Source organism: Zeus faber, assembly GCF_960531495.2.
Source record: "Zeus faber genome assembly, chromosome: 13".
NCBI classification, from domain to species: Eukaryota; Metazoa; Chordata; class Actinopteri; order Zeiformes; family Zeidae; genus Zeus; species Zeus faber.
Genome location: NC_137198.1, coordinates 20164389 through 20182959, shown reverse-complemented (window position 1 = coordinate 20182959; position 18571 = coordinate 20164389). Strand labels below are relative to the sequence as shown.

Here is an 18571-nt window from a genome sequence, read left to right as displayed (position 1 = left end):
ATGTACACAGTAAGGGAACACAACATGCCTTTTTTGCATAGGTGGGCCACATTTGCATGCTGTTGCATCTAACCAGAATATGATACAGAGCAGAGGGGCACTTGGATTTGCAACATTGGCAATGCGGTCCCCTTCCCCCTGTCCTCACTTGCAAGCAATTAAAGACTTGGGTTGAAAGTCTGGAATGTTGGAAGTCTGGAACACATTCAAAACGACACAAAGCAGAGAGCACAGCCCGTAAAACCAGGTGATGTGTTGTCATTGGAATAATGAGGTGATAACACTTATGTGTGGGCAGAAGATCTCTGGAGCCTCTACAGGTCAAAACTCATTCTCTTGTGAGAATGAATCATGAGTGTGTCAGCAGTAAGCACTGAAAGGGAAGTCATTTCCTTTCTATGCGCAGTTATAGGGAAATTAGAAATGTAAAAGTTAGGCAACCAATAACTGAACAAATAGATAAAGGTGTTACTTACATTTCAAAAATAGTCAAATTCTTACCTTTGTTTTAACAGGACAAAGTCCATTTTGAGAGCGGAGAGTTTGTCTTACAGGGCTCTTCAGGCCAGCATCCACTTCAGGTAGCCTTGCAGTCGGGCTGAGGTCCATAGTAGTATTCCTTTTGGGATTTTCTTTGGGGTTAACAGTCTGTGTGGAGCCTTGTGAGACCGCCGATATGCTTTTTTCCTTTTTGAGGTATTTCTCTAGGTGCTCCGGCAGCTTTATCTCTGAGAATGAGGGAAGATGAGGCGAGGAGGGGCTGATGGGTGAGTCATTGGCTGCACCTTTACAAACACCCGCCGCCGGCAGGCACTGATTTATGCCTGTTGTGCCTGCTGTTGCTCCTTCGGGTGGAGATGACGAAAATACTCCCTGGTTGCCAGGGGAAGGGAGGTCCTTTTGCCGGCCTGACAGGGCCGACCTATTTGAGGCAGATGCTGTTTCCTCCTTGGCCTTCCTGGAAGACTTGGGGGAGCTCAGCAGGCTTGAGAGGATAGACATCCTTCCTAACCGTGACTTCAACATCCCAGAATCCTCTGCGCTCTTTTGCTCTTGATCCTCGCCCGATTCAACTTTTCCGTCCTCTTTGACCGACTCTTTTTCCTCCACCTCACCAAACAATTTCCTTCTCTCTCTGGATGGTCTCTGCATGGCTTTGAAGATGAAGCTCTCTTCTCTTTCAGCTGGTTTTCCTTGTTTCTTTCCCTCCCTATCACTGGCATTTTGCTTCATCACCATAGCAGGTGAAATGTCCCAAAGTTCATTTTCTTTTTTTCCCAAGCCAAACTTGAACTCTGATAAGTCTAGTGCTTTCTCAAAATGATTTTCCTTGATGACCGGCATAGCACAATGTCGAGATGTGGCTTTGTCATGTCTGTGTTTCTTTGGAGGTTTCGAGAAAGGGACAACCCCCTCCTTGATACTCCTGATTAAATCGTCCAAATCGTCCGGCTCCAGTGTTTTGTCTTCACTGGCTGTGGCATCTAGCCTTCTTTTGATTTCCTTCTTTAGATCACGTTTTGAGACATGTTCTACATCTAACCAGCTAGAGGGAGACTCTTGCATCTGCTGAGGTTTGCAAGGAGGAGTCCTTGGAGCAGAGGGAGACACTTCTCCACGAGGGGTCGTCTCTAAAGGCTTTGTTGGATCACTTGGGAACAGTGCTTGCTCAGATTTCTTGTTTGTTTGAGTTTTTGGAACTTCTTTTGATTCTGTCTGCGTGGCAATGGCCTCTGTTGGTGACTTATGAGATGATGTCCCTTTGATGTAACCTTCATCCCTCTTCTGAGTCTTAACATCCATCACAGCTTGTTTGCGCATCGTGTCTGTCTTGGGCATTGAGTTCTCCTTTGAAACCCCGGGTTGGTCCTCTTGCTTTTCCACTTTGTCCTTCATTTCGTCATGTTTTGTGGAAATGAGCTTCTGTTCGCGTTTAATGTCCGTCTTTGGTTCATTCAACTGATCTACTTCTTTTTGAACCTCGAATAAGACAGATTTGTTAGATGCAATGTTTGGTTCTTGTTTTGCAGTGGTTATAGTGACTGCATGTCCAGTGACAGAACTCCTATTTTCTCCCAGCTCTGTGCCTTTCCTCTCCTCCTGAGGCTTATTTGTCTCTGCTGGCTCTGGTCTTGAGTCAGATCTTGGAACATTGGCTTTGGTTGATGGATGAGGAGGTTTCGCTGGTTTTGTGATCTTCTGATCTTGAATTTGAATAATTATGGGCTCGGGAACCTGCTTGGGACCAAGTTTAGCATCAGTGTTGTTCATTGCGGTCACACCGACCAAAGTTTCTGTTGATGACTCATCTTTTTCCTCCAGAGCAACAGTGTCTACAGATTTTGAAGCTTGGGTTGTATCCGTCTTTGAAACGACACCCTCTTTTAAACATACTTTGGTGCAATCATTTTGTTTCTCAACAGCATCTATGGCCTTTTCGCCTTGATTTAAAATAATTCCAGCTTCTTGTTTCAGATCCACTTCTTGACCTTCCCTCTCTACATTATCTTTGGTGGTCTTAGTCTCCTGTTTTGAACAAATCACGCTGACTGTCTTCTCGGTTATGGAACGAGATTTGTCAACGTGTTGTGCAATCTCCTTCTGCTCTGGAGCTTTTCCACGTTTATCTTTTATGACGTCAGCGTTCAGGGCCTTCTGTTCTTGCGGTGAGTCCATCTTTGGAGCTGGGCTTTCATTTAAAACTTCTTTTTGTTTGTCCACAGTTGGTTCACGAGTGTCTTCCACCCTTTCGTCCTTAATTAAAGTAGGTATAGATTCCTGGTTAGTGTTTGTGGTGGATGTCTTTGACTGCTGATCTTCTCGCGCCATTTGTTCATCTTTGCCTTCTACAGTGTCTTTGGTGGTCCGGGACTCCTGTTTTGAACAAATCACACTGACTGTCTTTTCATTAATGGAACTAGATTTGTCAACGTGTTGTGCAATCTCCTTCTGCTCTGGAGCTTTTCCAAATTCATCCTTTACAACATCAGCGTTCAGGGCCTTCTGTTCCAACTTTGGAGCTGCGCTTTCATTTAGAACTTTATTTTGTTTGTCCTGAGTTGGTTCACGAGTGTCTTTCACCCTTTCATCCTTAATTAAAGTAGGTATAGATTCCTGGTTAGTGTTTGTTGTGCATGTTTTTTTCTGCTGATCCGCTAGCTCCATTTGTTCATCTTTACCCTCTACAGTATCTTCGGTGGTCATAGATTCCTGTCCTATACTGATTATACCAACTGCATTTTCAGCAACTAAACTCAATTTTGCTACGTGTTCTGTCTCTTTAATCTCCTGCTTTGAAGGTGTCCAACATGCATCCTCCTGTGCATTGGCGTTAACAGCTTCTGGTTCTTGCGTTGAGACGGGGCCATCCTTGAAAACGACGTTGTGCGTCTCCTCTCGTTTTCCACCCTTTTCATTCACCTTTTCCTCTTTCATCGTGATATGTCCTGATTCCTCTTTAACTCGTACAACTGACGGCTTCATCTGCAGATCGTCTTGCGGTATCTGCTCACCTCCACTGTTGTCCTTATCTTCGGTGATTTCACATTCCCGATTTTGAATAGTAACGCCTGAAAATGCCTTTTCAGTGGTTTCTGTCTCTATTCTTTTTTCCTCCGAAGTTATTCCATTTTCCCCATTTTGATCACTAGGGATTGTAGCTTCCAGTTCCTGTGGCAAATTCTCCTGAGAACTCTCCTTTAAAACGTCAGTGTTTTTGGCTTCTGGCTCTTCACTCCTGTCCTTCTTTTGTTTATCCTGTATTGGAATTGGTTTGTATTCCTGTTGAGAGTTTATTATGATTGAGGTCGGCTGATTTTCTCGCTCTTTTATAGGTTTATCTTCCCTCTCTGCGTTATCTTTGATGAAGGCCTCGGACTCCTGTTTTGTATTTGACACGGAGACTCCAGTTTCAGGCGACACACCAGATTGTTCAACGTGGTCTGACTCTTTCCTCTCCCGCTCTGGAGTATTTGAGCTCTCCTTCTGTGGTTTCTGCTCTGAGTCACGCTCTGCCTCTGGTAACGTATCAAAGCATTTCTTTGGTGGGGTAATCTCTTTCACGACTCTGTCTTCAACTGCTTTGGCCTCGAGGTCCTGTTCGCGACTGGTCTCTGAGCTTTTCTCCGAAATCTCATTCAGCTTTTCATTTTGTTCCGCGACTTTGTTTTGTGGTCGGTTTTCCACCCTCGAATTATGTGTGTGTGAGAGAGACTCTTTGTCTAGACGGATCTCCGCATTCTCTGCGGGTTTCCCAACAATCACAGCCTCTGTTTGCAAATCCAATGTCTTTACCGGATTCCCGCCAATCTGATCTTTGCTTGGGGATTGTACCTCAATGTCTTCCGTTGAGTGTGTGGCTAATGTCGGCAATCTATCATTTTCAGGCGTTGCATCGTTGGTTTGTATTTTAGAAAATTCATCAGTTTTTTCAACTGTCCTAATCATTGTTGACAGTTCCTCCTTGATCAGATTATTTGAAACCCCTTTGGGTGAGATTACAGTCGATTCCTTTATATTGGACTCTCTGTTATCTACAGACAAATCAGGCAAGATTGTTTCGCTGATTATCTCTGCTTTTGATACAAGCTCATCTGTTGGTATCAGGATATCATCTTTACAAGCAACACTTCCCTCCTTCACTTTGGTGTTGATGTCACAGTGTTTAGTGTCAATCGCCTCGGGTTTAATGAATATGTATATTGCACCTTCCTCGGCTGGTATTTTGTCCTGGCCTGACACAAAAGTAGGCTCAGAAAGGCCTGTATCCTTCATCGAATCCAGGTTTACGTTGCTCAATGGCTGAGATGTTTCTGATATGGGTGCGTCGTTTTGTTGGACTTGAGAGGATTGTGGTTGTAAGGCGATTTGATGTTCCTGCTGGATTGGGCCGGGGCTGTCTTGGATTTGCGGTACATTTTCAGACCCGGACTCTTTGGTTTCAGCTTGAGCTTTGGCTACAGGCTCTTGTTCCTGGTTATGCATTGGGGCTTCCTTCACTTCAGTGCCTGTTAGTTGCTCCTGAACAGTTCCAATGCAGGGCACAGTTTCAGGTATAGGGCCCACAAACATTGTTGCTTCTACCTGAGAACTTGTTGTAAAAACTGGATAATCACTATTGGCTATGCTGTTTGCTGAATCTATTTGCTCTTTGTCTGGCTTTTTGTCTATCTTTGTCCCAAGTCTACCTGTCACTTCACCTATTATAGAGGAATGTTCGTCAACTGAAGAGCAAATAATCGGTAATTTATCTTTTTGCATACACTTAGATTCAGAGGGAGATAATAATTGGTCATTATTGGTACTGTCCTTCATATGATCTTGCCCATTAGCAGCTATATTCTCAGAGGCTTTGATAGCGCTGACATTTTGATTATTCTCCTCAAGATGAGATTCATATTGTTCTTTCGTATCTGACGGGTCTCCGGTTATATTCCCAGTGGCGGTTTCTTGAGTTCTTTGGGATTTTGCCTGGATTTTTGTGGGGCTTTTCTGGCGTCGCAACGGAAGCTTGCTTGTGGATGACAAGGGTTCCACTGAATCCTTTAGTGGACTTTTTAGGTTTTGTTTGTTGGTGATTGATGGGATTTCACTCTGTTTACCAAGTTTCATCGAGACAGGTTTCTCTTCCTTGGTTGGAGGTTGAGAGGGATGTGCGCTGGCTGTGTTCTCCTTGTGGCTTATTCTGCTATTGGAAATCTGGTCAGACGGGGTTGTAGGTAGTTTATTTCCTGTTGACAGGAAAACATGTTTAATAAAACAGACAAAAAATGTACTTTGAATGAATTGGATTCACTACACTTCAGCTAGAGATATCATTTACATCTTGCCTCTCTGCTGGAGACCACAGGAAAATGTACATACTCATGATGTTATCGAGAGACAAAGACAGGAAACTCTCAGAAAGTTTGTCCAACCTTTTACATTTGAGCTTGCAAAAGAAGTCATTAACTACAAAATGAAACCAAATGTACTGTATGTCAAACCTGTTTGAAAATGTAATCTAGGTCTCTAAAGATTAGTGCTGGTATCAAAGTTCAATACATTTATGCTATCGTTTATAGAAAAAAATGTGCTTTTTGACAAAAAAATAAAAAAAATCACTACTTCCAATCAATTTACAGTAGTTCATCTCTTCAGCCTAATTTCTTTTTTGTTAAAAATGATTTGCTCAAAGCTATGTATTTTAAAGCATATATTGTCTTCATTAATTAGGTATTACCATTGGAAAAAAATAACATTTTATTTGAGACTTATTAAAGTCATACTACAAAGCCCTACAAAGATTGCCAGCATTTGTGACATGGACAAGACTAGACTTGATTTTTGAAACAACTTTTAATGTTCAGTCGACTGAACATTAAAAGTGTAAAATTGTAACAAAATGTATTTTCCTTGAGGATTATATTTTAACGATACATTCCTTAAACTTCTTACCTTCCTCCAAACTGTCATGGTTCGGAGATTGTTTCTCAGCAGTGACCTTATCCTCAGGTTTCGGTAGACATAGCAACACACTGTTGCCCCCAGATTCAGTTTCACCAACAGTAATGTTTTTATTATTGGTGCCACAGCTTTGAAGAGCTCCGTCGTTCCTATTTCTTGCGGGCGATGAAACGGGCAACCGGCTCTTGGACGTTGAGGAAATACCAGACTGTACCTGTCCCTGTTTTTTAACATCCTGCTTATCTTTGTCACTTGTTTGGGCTTTATCAATACTCTTCTCCTCGTGGCTTTTCTCCAGTCCATTGACCAGTTTCACAGAACGTTGGTCCTGAACAACCTTTTCTTTGGCAAGCTTTTTCATTGTTCTAGGTGCTTTCGTTGGGGAAACCTCCCCAGACTGAGCTACCTTGTCCCCCTCTAAACTCGACTTCGTGACATCTTTACTCGCAGCCGTCGGGTATTTAAATGGAGATTCTTTTGGTGTAAGTGTTTTCTGCGAGGTGGGGCTCACTACGGAGCCGGGATCATTGGCTACTGGGCTTTTATCTGCAGTTAACGGGGATCTCGGTCTAACATCACCTGTTGACTTTTTAGGTATTCTAGACTTTGAGCTGGTGCTACTCGCAGGTACAGAATTGTCTTTAGCTTTGGTTGACGTTGAAACTGTTTTCTCCTCTTTATATTCGTTTGATGACAGCACTTCCGCTTTTCTGCCCTCTATGGAACCCTTGCCCTTGGCCAAGACCATTTTGAGCTTGGCCCCCAGTGTTTCGGTTGGACTTGTGGCCGGTTTACCCTCCCTTCCTGTCTTTGCGCCTCGTTTGGTAGGAGTGGACTGGACGGTCCCATGGGCTCGGACCCCTGTCCGCCCAGCTGGGGACTTCGGTGTGTCGCCAGGCATGTCTGAGGTCGGAGAGTCTTCATCAAGGTTGGAAGCCTCGCAGTCTGTCTTTCGTAAGATCTCTTTGGTACGAGCCTTTATGCCTGCAATGTCATCCCTGTTGGTGATAGTCTCCGCCTTCGCTTCGTCAAGTTCTTTGTCTGTGTTTTTGAGCCTTGTTTGTCTAATCAGAAATAGAGAGCAAGGGAAATAGAAAAAACATGTTTTAGCTTTTGAAAGTCATTCAAATAATTCAGTGATAAACGTAACTCTTTTTTAACCCTCAACTCATTTTTAGATGGTATAAACTGGCGTGAAGTTCTTGAATAAGAAACAAGAGTCACCTTGAGATAAACATCAACCTGCCACCACTACTAAAAATATTGCCAACGCAGCAGAGTAATTATTCATTAACTTTCTGACACTGAAATGACGTGTGACAGGAAACACAAAAACGAAAACACAACAAAGCTTTTGACAACACCGGACATTTTACAAGGGTGGGGGAGGCGCTAAGTACGGATGGAGGGAGACAGGTCCCAATCTATACCTGATCGAAGGTCTCCTATAGCCTTCTCTCGCCTCCTCTTCCGTGATAAGCAGACGGTGCTGCGAACGCTGTGCGCACACAAGCACAAAGAGGCGAAACGACGGTGGGGGCGGTGGGCAAGTAATGTAATCGCTGTATGCCCGAACACCGGCTAACACCGATAACCGCGGCAACCCTAGTGTATAGTGTAGTGTTGAGTCTGATAAACCCTTTGAACAAACAGTGTGCAGGCAGCAGTCGCCAGTCAAGTTCTGACTTGACTCACTAAAGTTGTGTCGTAAAAAGGACACTAAGGGTAAACACAGCAAAAAATGGCTGAAATGAAATCACTATCATTGTGTAACTGATATATTTCAAAATATAATTCAAACAGCACTGATCAATACTGGAGGATTATCTGCACCTGGTTGAATATTTCAGTGACCGTGCACAGTTCCAACTATCGAAGGAACTTCTTGTATTGTTCTGCTCTCCCACAAAGGGACATGGGAACTAAGAGCTCAGGTTACACTCAGTCTTTCTCTCTCTCTCGCTCTCTGTCTCCCTTGCTCCTTCTCTCTCTCTCTCCCAGGATCAAAGTGATCGTTACGGAATTTCCACAGAAATAATGACCAAATAAAAGTCCTACTCACAGTTTCACCTCTGTCTCCTCAAACTTCTTCGAAATCAACTCTGTGTTTTCCTTGCCCTTCTGTGGCTGTTTCTCCCCCACCTCCGAACTCGCCTGTGGGCTCACGTTCACTTTTTTGGCGTGTACCCTCCCCGCCGGAGACAGATTAACGGTCCTGCGTGTTATGTGTTTCGCTTCTGCGCCCTTGTCCTCCTGAAAGGAGGTTTTTCTGGAACCTGTGCCAACACAGGGATTTGTTTGCAACTCCCCCGAGCTGGCAGTCGGGGAAACGGCCGAGTCTGGCGACCTGCCACCCAACACCGAGGGGGTAGAGGGGGTGGAGGGGCTGTCTGGAGCGCCTTGAGCAAACGAGTCGTCCACGGGAATGACTGTGGCAGGTATGGCCAGCACGGGAGGGGAGTCCGCTCTGAAGACCTCCTCGCTTTCTATTCTTCTGTCCCTCTCACTCTCCCCCTCCCTCTCCCCCTCTGCCAGGTCTGTTTCCATCCATATGGCTTTGTAAAGCTGCACGGGGGAAGTGCTCCCGGACTCTTGCTCTCCCCCGGATGCATTACAGTGCACAGAGGCTGCGGTTTCACCAGAGGGGATGACGATGGATTTCAAACCCTTCTTCTCCCTGGAGGCTGAGGCGTCTGAGGTGTCTGCTGGGGTGTCTTCATCTGCGTCCGATCGCCGGATGGAATCTGAGGCGGATGAAGACGGCGAGCTCGGGCCCGAAGGTCCTGCCTCTAGAGAGGCAGGGGTCCCACCTCCTCCTTCGTTCACGGCGGCCTTTTTGGATTCCAGTCTTATACAGGTCAGGTTAGGGGACTTTGGAGGCTTGGTCGTCTTAGACAGCGAAACGTCAAACGTCCGCAGCTTCGCCTGGGACTCTGCAACGTTCTGGCCAGGATCCTTCTCATTCGTCTGGTTGGTTTCCTCTAGGTGGAGCTTCAGCCTCTTGCTCACCTCTTCCACTATGGATTCCGTAAAGCCGGGCATCGGAGACGAGGAGGTGGGAAGGTCGACAATGGTGGGAGTTGCATTCCCGGAATCCCCGTCCCCATCATCCGTCCTCACCCGGCATACCTGCACCTCCATCACGCTGCCTCGGCTGCTGCTGTCGCTGTCGGCGAACGGAAGCTGACATTCATCAGCCAGAGACGCCAGGCTGCCGGCCACCAGTTCCTCCCTCCGGGAGGGCGTGGGGGTCTTCAGCCCATCGTCCTCTCCCAGAGCCCGGGGGGAGCATGGGGACAAGGGGGAGGCGGGCGTGCTTCCGCCGGACTGGGATCCGTCGTATTCGGCATCTGAGAGCTGCCTGCTCTGGCTCCTCTTCCTGCGGGAGTTGAAGAAGCTGCTGATGCGGTCGAACATCCCCTTCTTCTCCTCCGAGTTCTGGAAAAAGATGGAGGCAAAAACAAATCAATATTCAGGGCGAAGAGAGAAGACGGTGCATGCGTTGTTTTTTGATACACAAACTCCAGACAAACACAAACGCTACTGGGCCGTTACCCCTTCAAATCAGAAGACTGGACTTCATGTAAGAGCGCCACATATAACAAGGGCAATTTTACTTTCAGTTTGCCAGACAAACACAAGAGCGAGACGAAGTGAACAAACATACTGTATGGACAGTAAAACACCTGACATGAACGCTTTCCAAAATCAACTTCTACAAAATCAAAGTTGACCACATTCCAGAGTCAGACCGGGAGATTGGCCAGCACTAAATGTCACGAGTAACGAGGGAATAGGGAATTCGAGAAGAAACAAAGAAGAAAGAAAGTCCTGTCTGTAGACAAAATGCACCATCACATAAACAAAAACCAGCACAACCTACCATATTGACTCACTGAATTAGAGTTATGTTTAGGGTTAGGGTTAAGGTTGTCGAGCTACACGTCTTTCCAAAGTTTCCTCGGCAGGTGGAAGAAGTTAACGTTTATCTCTTCTCGACGGCCCTTCAAACTAGATAAGGATCGTCCTGCTGACAAAGTTGATCATAAAGGTGTCCCGTGCTTGAAGTAAGCAGTCCTTCTTCTCCCTTAAAATCGACGTGGAGTCCCGCTCTGATCCATCTGTGAAGTGGCTGTGGTGTGGGTGCCAAGCGGCTCCGTGTCTTGAGGGCACGATCCATTTGCATCAGAGCTACTGTGTGAAAAGGGAGAGGAGCGAGGGAGTGTCACATGGTAAACACTCTGAGTGAGAAGCAGACGGCCCAGCGATAGGTCTGGGCGTGGAGGGGCCCGACGACTGCCGCGCCCTTCCTCATTCTAAAGGAAAACAAAGTCAACAGGGACGTTAATCGCTCACGGAGCCTCCAGAGTTGTGGTTTGTGTCGTATATAAAAAATGAGTCATTGCAGGTTCACAATGTATAGTGACATCGGACAAAGTGCCACCGACGTCCATAAGATAAGCGTGGCTACGTTGATTGTATTGGATTGTACGTCTGGCAACTTAAATACTACACACCACGCATCCAGACCCAATTTTGACGTTTTCACTACATTCTGCCTTCTTCCAAAATATTTTTTTTTCACCCCAATACCCATAACATCTTGTTGCAAAACAGCCTCACCGTTGCCTTGTTTCTCAACAGTTGCATATGTTCCGCTGAGTAAACAAATGATTAAGACACATGGCTCGGGGCTGGGTTTTCCAGTTCATTTTTAAATAGAACAGAAATGCAAAAAACCCCCTCTCGAGGACAAACTTGGTCCGAAAGGGGCACGGTCACACCTGCCTAACCTCAAAAGTGTCTTGATTCATTGCGTGGGGGCCTCTGGAATACCTTTATCATTTGAAAATATCCCCCCGAATAGTTGTTTACAGTTGACTTTGCCACTAGGAGGAGGTAACGTACTACACTGCTGTGGTTCACCCCACAAACTCTGACACATACATACACGTCCCTAACTCCCTATATAGTACAAACTCTGCAAAACAAGGTTAAATAAACCTTTTTATGTATTGTAAGTCAATGAAAGAGTCCAGAAATGACATTACTTTTTCCAAATATGTAACGAGTGAATCAGCTGGAGTGCAGCAGGTTTGACGAGTCTAGAAGCACAGAAACTGCCAAGAGATATTTATTTATTTAGATCCCGATGGCCGATTATCCCTAATTATCATCCTATATATGGTACATGCGACCCCACCCTACCCTAAGTAGTACTAAATTGCTCCCTCAAATATTTGACCTTTCCTGAATCCTAACACAGATTAGTGTGTATCAGTGGGCACTGCTGTCCCTGGCAGGCAGACATGACTGTTGTTACAGCAGCTCACATCAGAAACACAATATTGCAATGAGCAAAGGCAATAATGATAAAATAATATAATAAAAATGGAAAAAAATAACAATATGCAATACATGAAAAATTAGCAACATTTTGAAAAAATGGCAATAGGCAATAATCATAAAAATAAACCAAAAAGAGAAAAAATTGAAATATACAATAAACCCCAAAATGTACTTTTAAGAATATAAATAAACCTAAAAATTAACGATAAACAATAAAAATAATGCAAATCGTAACTAATAAAAATCTGCATGAGAGTAAGAATAATATAGAATAAACCTAAAAAATTAACAAATAAGAATAAAATGAAACAAGAAACAAGAAGAATAATCCCAAATAACATTAATCCTTGTATGATAATCATTGAAAGTAAAGCATTCCTAATGTGCTTGAAATTGTTCAAAAAAAGTTGAAAGATGCTCCAATGAGAATGAATTGGAAAGGAGAGACGGCACTGGGAGTGTGCAGTGGGACTTTAAAGCAAGAGGGGGACAATCTTCAATTTAAAAAATGGTAGAACGATTGGGGGTACTAGTACAGACCCCTGGGGAACCTCGTCTAAACAGGGAGCTGCTATGTTACCACTTAATACTGAATACAATATCCAACATATGTACATAGTAGATAAGTAGCAGGTAATTACATCCAGGGAGGGAAAGTAAATAGAAAAAGATAAGGAACCGTGGTAACTAATCAAGCGACTAAATAATGTAGACAACTTTGATTTGTGAGGCATGGAGGTGAGAAGGCGTCTCGGAATGCAGAAGTGGAGCAGGAAAAGAAACACCCGTGACAACCTGGCGGGAGGAGGAGGGTCACATACAGTAATGCTTTAAAACACAACGCAGGGACTTCCCCCATCTCACAAACAGATCTGACCCGGGTTAGTCTCCGATGACAGCAGTCAGACAACGTCAAACTCCTGGCTATGACTAACTATTCTTGTTATTGCTGATGTTGACTAGTTATAAGTTGTCCCACTATCAACGTGAGTACTTAGCTCATTGCACTAACATTAAAAAACTTTTTTTTTCATAACAATTGGAAATCTATTTTGTTCAGATTCCTTCTAGCATCTTGCACTTGTATCTGGTTGAATTTAGAAACATGTGCTCATGCACTTAAGTTCAAGGTTGCTCCAGTGGTTCGATGTACGCTTTGGTTGTTTCTAGCCTCTCATGTAAGTCGCTTTGGAAAACAGCAAGTAAATTAATGAATGTAAACGTCAACTGTAAATGTAAATTCAGCTGAGTTACAAAAATGATGTGCTCTATCTGTAGTCATTAAGCTTCCAAACGTGATACTTGTGTTTTGATCCTAATCAATGACATAATCTCCTTTACGGCTTTGGTTGTATAGGATGATAGTAGCGCCATTCTCCTATGTTGTACCAATTTGTGTAAAACCTACTTCATAAGTAGCCAATTGCACAGATCAGAGCTGGGCGATATTGACAAAATAAAATAGCATGATATTTTTGGACAAATACCTCAAAATTGATAACTAACTCAACTTTCGGGGATGACTATTGGTGCTTTGGAGAGACATTTACGCACAAGAAACATGGGTATAATTGTAATGGGGAACGTTATGACCAAGCAGGTAGAGGCGTCGATTTAAACAGCCAGAACAGTGTATGAAGATGTATGCAGTAACGCAGCCTTAACGACAACCTTTAACCATGTCGCGATATCACCCAAATCTCATATCGTTATATCAATATTACATCCATATATCATCTCCCGGTGCAAAAGCAAAAGTAGCCCTGACTCGCTTCAGGGATCTTAGATCATCCGGTGGATTGTGTTAAAAATGTCGACAGCAACGGAGGAAACCAATACTCGATCCCAACACAACAAATGGTACAGAATGTAACAGACACACACATATATATATATATATATATATGTACAAATGTGTTTATGGTTATGGTAATACCTTGGAGAACCGGGAGGGCGAGCGGGGGCTGTGGGGGTCATTCATGTCGTAGCTGGACATGGAGTTGCACTCGGCTCCCGGGTCCCACACGTCTGACTCTGTCCGGAAGCTGCACTCTGTGGACACACTCATCTGGTCGAAGCTCCTGGTCGAGAGAGAGAGAGAGAGAGAGAGAGAGAGAGAGAGAGAGAGAGGGAAGCAGAGAGAAAGAGGAAGGGAGAGAGAAAGAGAAAGAGAGCAGAAGAGATAGAAAAGGAGAGAGAGAGAGAGAGAGAGAGAGGGAGAGGGAGGCAGAGAGAAAGAGGAAGGGAGAGAGAAAGAGAAAGAGGGAGGGAGAGAGAGAGAGAGGAAGGAAGAGTGCATGTGAGAGAAGGAGTGAGAGGAAAGAGGGTTACTTTTCCCCGACCTTACCATGGAAATTGAATCTGAACCGGAAACCAGTATATTCGGACACAAGCACATTGTCATATACAAGGAATGTGTTTGTCCTTGTACTGACAATTAGCATAGAAACCTCTAAAAGTAGTCTAAACAGTCTTAAAAATAAAGAATATACAAATAAAAATAAAATATACTAAAACATGCAGGATATACAATATATGCTAAATTCTATGCACAGGATAAATTGAATAAAAAAGAATGACAGAGAGTGTCAGTACGGCTGCTAGTATGGCTATGGGTATAAAATATACATATAAATATAAATAACATAAGATAATACTGTATTAATGCACAGCAGCACAAAACTGACACACAACTACAATTAGATAAGAAACAACACATATGTACACATCTATTTACACATATTAACATGGAGTAGCACCACCCTAACTAGTAGCAGCACCGTGCTAACCAGTGAGCCAAGTATGTATCTCGTCAGTACGCAGTAAGTACACGTTACGCTATTGAAATGTGAGTATAGATGGGATATTTCTGCACAGGATGTACACACAGGTATGCAGTACGAGCATGGATAACGAGGTCTAAATTGTTATGATGTTATTACTCAGTTATTACAGTGTTGTTACGCTATAGTGCACGTAGCAGCTCACAGGATTCGTTTGGCGGAGTTCGATTCTCCACATGTTTCCAATTCTACACATTTTTCGCGCCGCACGGTTCGAGGCAGATGGAGATCAGTCTTCCGACGCGCAGGTATGAGGAAACGACAGACCAGGTCCAGCTTTGGTGCAGGACATGCTTCTGTGATTCCACTCACGCCTCTGTCTGATAAAAGGTCAAAGGTCAGATTCACTCTGCCGCCACAAGCCAAGGGAACCTTCTATATCTACAGTATACATCCACATATTATTCGTTGTTGTTTTTTATATTATATATATGTATACATATTATTATTTTTTCTTTTTTAGACGACATTTATTTTTCCTTATTCTCTATTATACCCTACAATCCTAAAAAGAGAACACGAGCCTTTGTACCTCCCTGTCCGAGCCACCAGGGGGCGTCGGCACGCCGCTGCTGCCGCGGCGGCTGCGACGCTGCCTGCGTGGGGTACGCTGCCACATGGCGACGTCATGACGTCGCGCCACAAGTACGTCACGCACCGGACACTGCCATTTTTAAATAATCCAAATAATAATAATAATAATAAAAATAAATAAAGTCTAAATATTGATATTTTATTATATTATAATTTTATAAATAACAGTTAATACGGTGATTTACTAACTCGTTCAAATATAGAAATACAGCAATAGAAATCATTAAAAAAAAATATATATGTTTCAGTAATATTTCAAAAAAATATACGTGAAACATCCTGTGCATCCAGGTGCACGGCATAAAAAACGAGAGGGGTTTGCAGCCATTACTCCTCCCTCACAGAGGGAATACAAAAGGCATGTACAAATGGGGTGATACGCGGGATGTGGGGGTGTTGGCAGACACACGTTATCCCCGTGGTCACATCCATCGACAGGGTCGGAAAACCTTCCTTCCGTTCCGACAGATGCGGCGCTTGGAAAATGAAACAAGGAGTGTCACGTTGAGAGACAAGTGTTTACATTCTTTATGACGCAGGGTTGGGCTGAGGGATGGCGACTACATGACCCCTCACTTTCTGCTTCCGGTTGTTATTGAAAAATTAAACTATCTACAAAGCAGACAGAAGAAACTTGAATTAACATCAGCTTATAAAGACCGACGTGGACGTCACTCACTTCAGTTATATCCACATAGGTTCACATAAATCTATATCTACTGTTACATCTTTACAGAACCTGTTTCTTAAATATGATTTAAGAAAATGCTTTCTTTGCACTCTGCGAAACTCGTTTCGGCAAAGGGGAACAAAGGGTTAAAAGGTGTGCACATATACTGCACACACCTTACAAGACTAGTGCAGTGTTGTCCACAGGCGCGACGTGAAAATGTTTCAAATCTTTCAAATCTTTCACTTAAAAAATAAAGAAACCACTCAAATGAGCTATTGTGGTGCAAGATCAAAAATGCAGCGCTGCACTAATTCCTCTAATTCATCAGTTCCGGACGGAATAGTTTCACTCTGAACGTATCGACTATTCTTGCGACGAAAGGGTCGGCTTTTTCGTGAGGTGAGGTTCTTGAAGAGCCACTCAGTAAAGCGAGTCGTTCGACGTTGCCGACTCTTCGTTCGTTTGCTTCGGTCGGTTAAATGCGTGGCGTGGACCGGTTAATTATTTTAGTTAATTATTATTATATTATATTATGAATTAAAGATTCACTCCCTCGCCCACTGTTTTGTCGGAGTGGCGCCCGACTACTGAGTCATTTAAAAGAGTGGTTCGCTACGAGCGAATCGTTCGCGAGTCATGCATCACTAGTACTAACTAGGCCATATTAATAAGCACAGTTACATGTGTTTGGGACGTTTTGAGTGGTTACCAGGATAGTGGTGTGCCGGGGGATTATTTCATTGTAAAAAAGTGAGCCATGGCAGAAAAGATGTTGGGAAACTCGTGTAATGAATTCAGAAAATTCTGAAATATTCGAAAGTATAACTCAAGACGTCCCCCGCCCCACACTTTTGGCTCGGAGGCCGCGCGCCGTGAGTAAAAAAGCTGAGCGAGGGGAAACAGAGCGAACCCGTGGATTTAAAGGTTAAGAAAACGGGACCTTTGACCCGAGCGTTAACCTTCGGACTGCACCGAGAGGTGTCGGGGCGTCGGCAGTCCTCAAAGCGCTGCGGGCCATCAGCTCAATCACCCAAAAAATTGGGATTCCTCCACCCGGGCGATGGGACATTCTGGGTGAGATCCACGCACCTCTCCGACAAAACCAGCTCAGACTCGTCTCAAGGCTCCTTCCGCTTCTGTTGTTTCAGCCGTTGAGCAACTCGCGAAAGAACTGCGGTGACACGCGCACGATTTCTTCTCTGATTTAGACGGAGATGATTACTGTTTGCATGTCTCCGATACTCCATGACAACGGGAGACGTTCCCGAAATACTGCCCAAGGAGGGTTTTTACTCCATCCATCCGGCTCAAACTCAGCCGGAGCCAAACCTGTCTCCAGGTAGAAAACAAGGGGACCTGATTGAAATGAAGCAGGGAATGATTCCTGTGGGCGTCTCACATAGGGGTCCGGGGAGGGAGACGGCTCTTTCTCTTGTGTTAACTGGAAACAAGAGGCTCGGGGGGCCAAAGCACGGACATAAAAAAAGAAAACAAACAATCAGCGTCCGGGTTCTGCTCGGTCGCGGTGGGGTCCGCAGGAGTGGCAGCGTCGCCTGCAGACCCTGGCTTTGACCCCACCCCCTCATCCGCCGCAATTACCTGCTGGAGGGTTACCGTCGAGAGGGGCGGTGGACGTAAAGTGCGGAAACCGTAATGGTCTCAATTCTGCCGTAACTGTCATTTCCTTCAGGCCTGGTCACGCCAAGCTCCAAGCTATAGGCAACTGCTTGGAAGCAACCTACACCACAGTGTCCAATTGTGATAAATACGAACTCAGACGGACTGATAAGTATTATTTACCGTAACAGATGCGGTTCAATGTGGAACGTTCCAGCCGCCTGTCACAGCCGTCAGTGTTGTTTGACATTATTCCTATTCCTCTGGCATGATGCCAGCAGGCCATGTTGTTTTCACTGCAGTTTGTTATGGTCTGCATTTTCTTACATGCACCGAAATATACAAATGGTGTCAAATTGTTCATATGATGTAATAAGTCAAAAAGCGGCTGTTTACCAGGCACACAAGGCAGAAGGAATGAATGCCAGAAGGAACCAATGTGAGAAAGGGCTCAACAGCAAAACAAAAAGAACCACTCTGACACGCCAAGGAGGTTGAATGGCCCTGTCCGAGGTGAAAAATGCCTCTTTTTTTTTTTTTTGCCAAAGTCATCGAGCAAAGTGGAAGGTGTGACTGAGTTGAACAATGAACCGCTGAGCAAAGTTAAGAGTTGGCTTATTACCATTAAAAAATTCCTTATCTGATCCTTTGTTTTGGCCTATTTGGGTTCGGCCCGTCTTTGGCAACGTCGATCAGCGCCGCCAGTGACGGATGGAAAAGTTCAGGCCGTAATCAACTTCATGTCAACGATGGGATAATATTGCACAAAAAAAAGCTCATAAAGGTCTTGATTATTATTATTATTATTATTATTATTATTATTATTGGGAATCTCCCACACGGACACAAAAATGTCGGCATGTCGTAATGTATTTGGAGGGTGATCAAGCCGCCGTTCCTGCAACCTTCTCACTCCTTCTGAAACTGTCCGCGCTTCCAAGGGTTGAGCAACCCTCCTTTTAACGGCTTTATCAAGACGCCACCGCGTCTTTTAAAAAGCAAATAGACCTATTGAAACAAAGCTCGGCCAACCAGTAGCCGCTGAGCAAAC

The 18571-nt window shown here is 44.3% G+C and overlaps 1 protein-coding gene across 1 annotated transcript in view; it reads right to left on the bottom strand.

Annotated features, from left to right (window-relative positions):
• Positions 1-18571, bottom strand: part of crybg1a (crystallin beta-gamma domain containing 1a) — a 44880-nt gene that overhangs the window by 13054 nt on the left and 13255 nt on the right. Inside the window, exons 2-5 of the mRNA XM_080012341.1 lie at positions 13730-13874; positions 8507-9882; positions 6436-7508; positions 502-5729 (exon numbers count right to left, since the gene is read on the bottom strand). Coding sequence (XP_079868467.1) covers positions 502-5729; positions 6436-7508; positions 8507-9882; positions 13730-13874 — 7822 coding nt within the window. The remainder of the gene's footprint in view (positions 1-501; positions 5730-6435; positions 7509-8506; positions 9883-13729; positions 13875-18571) is intronic.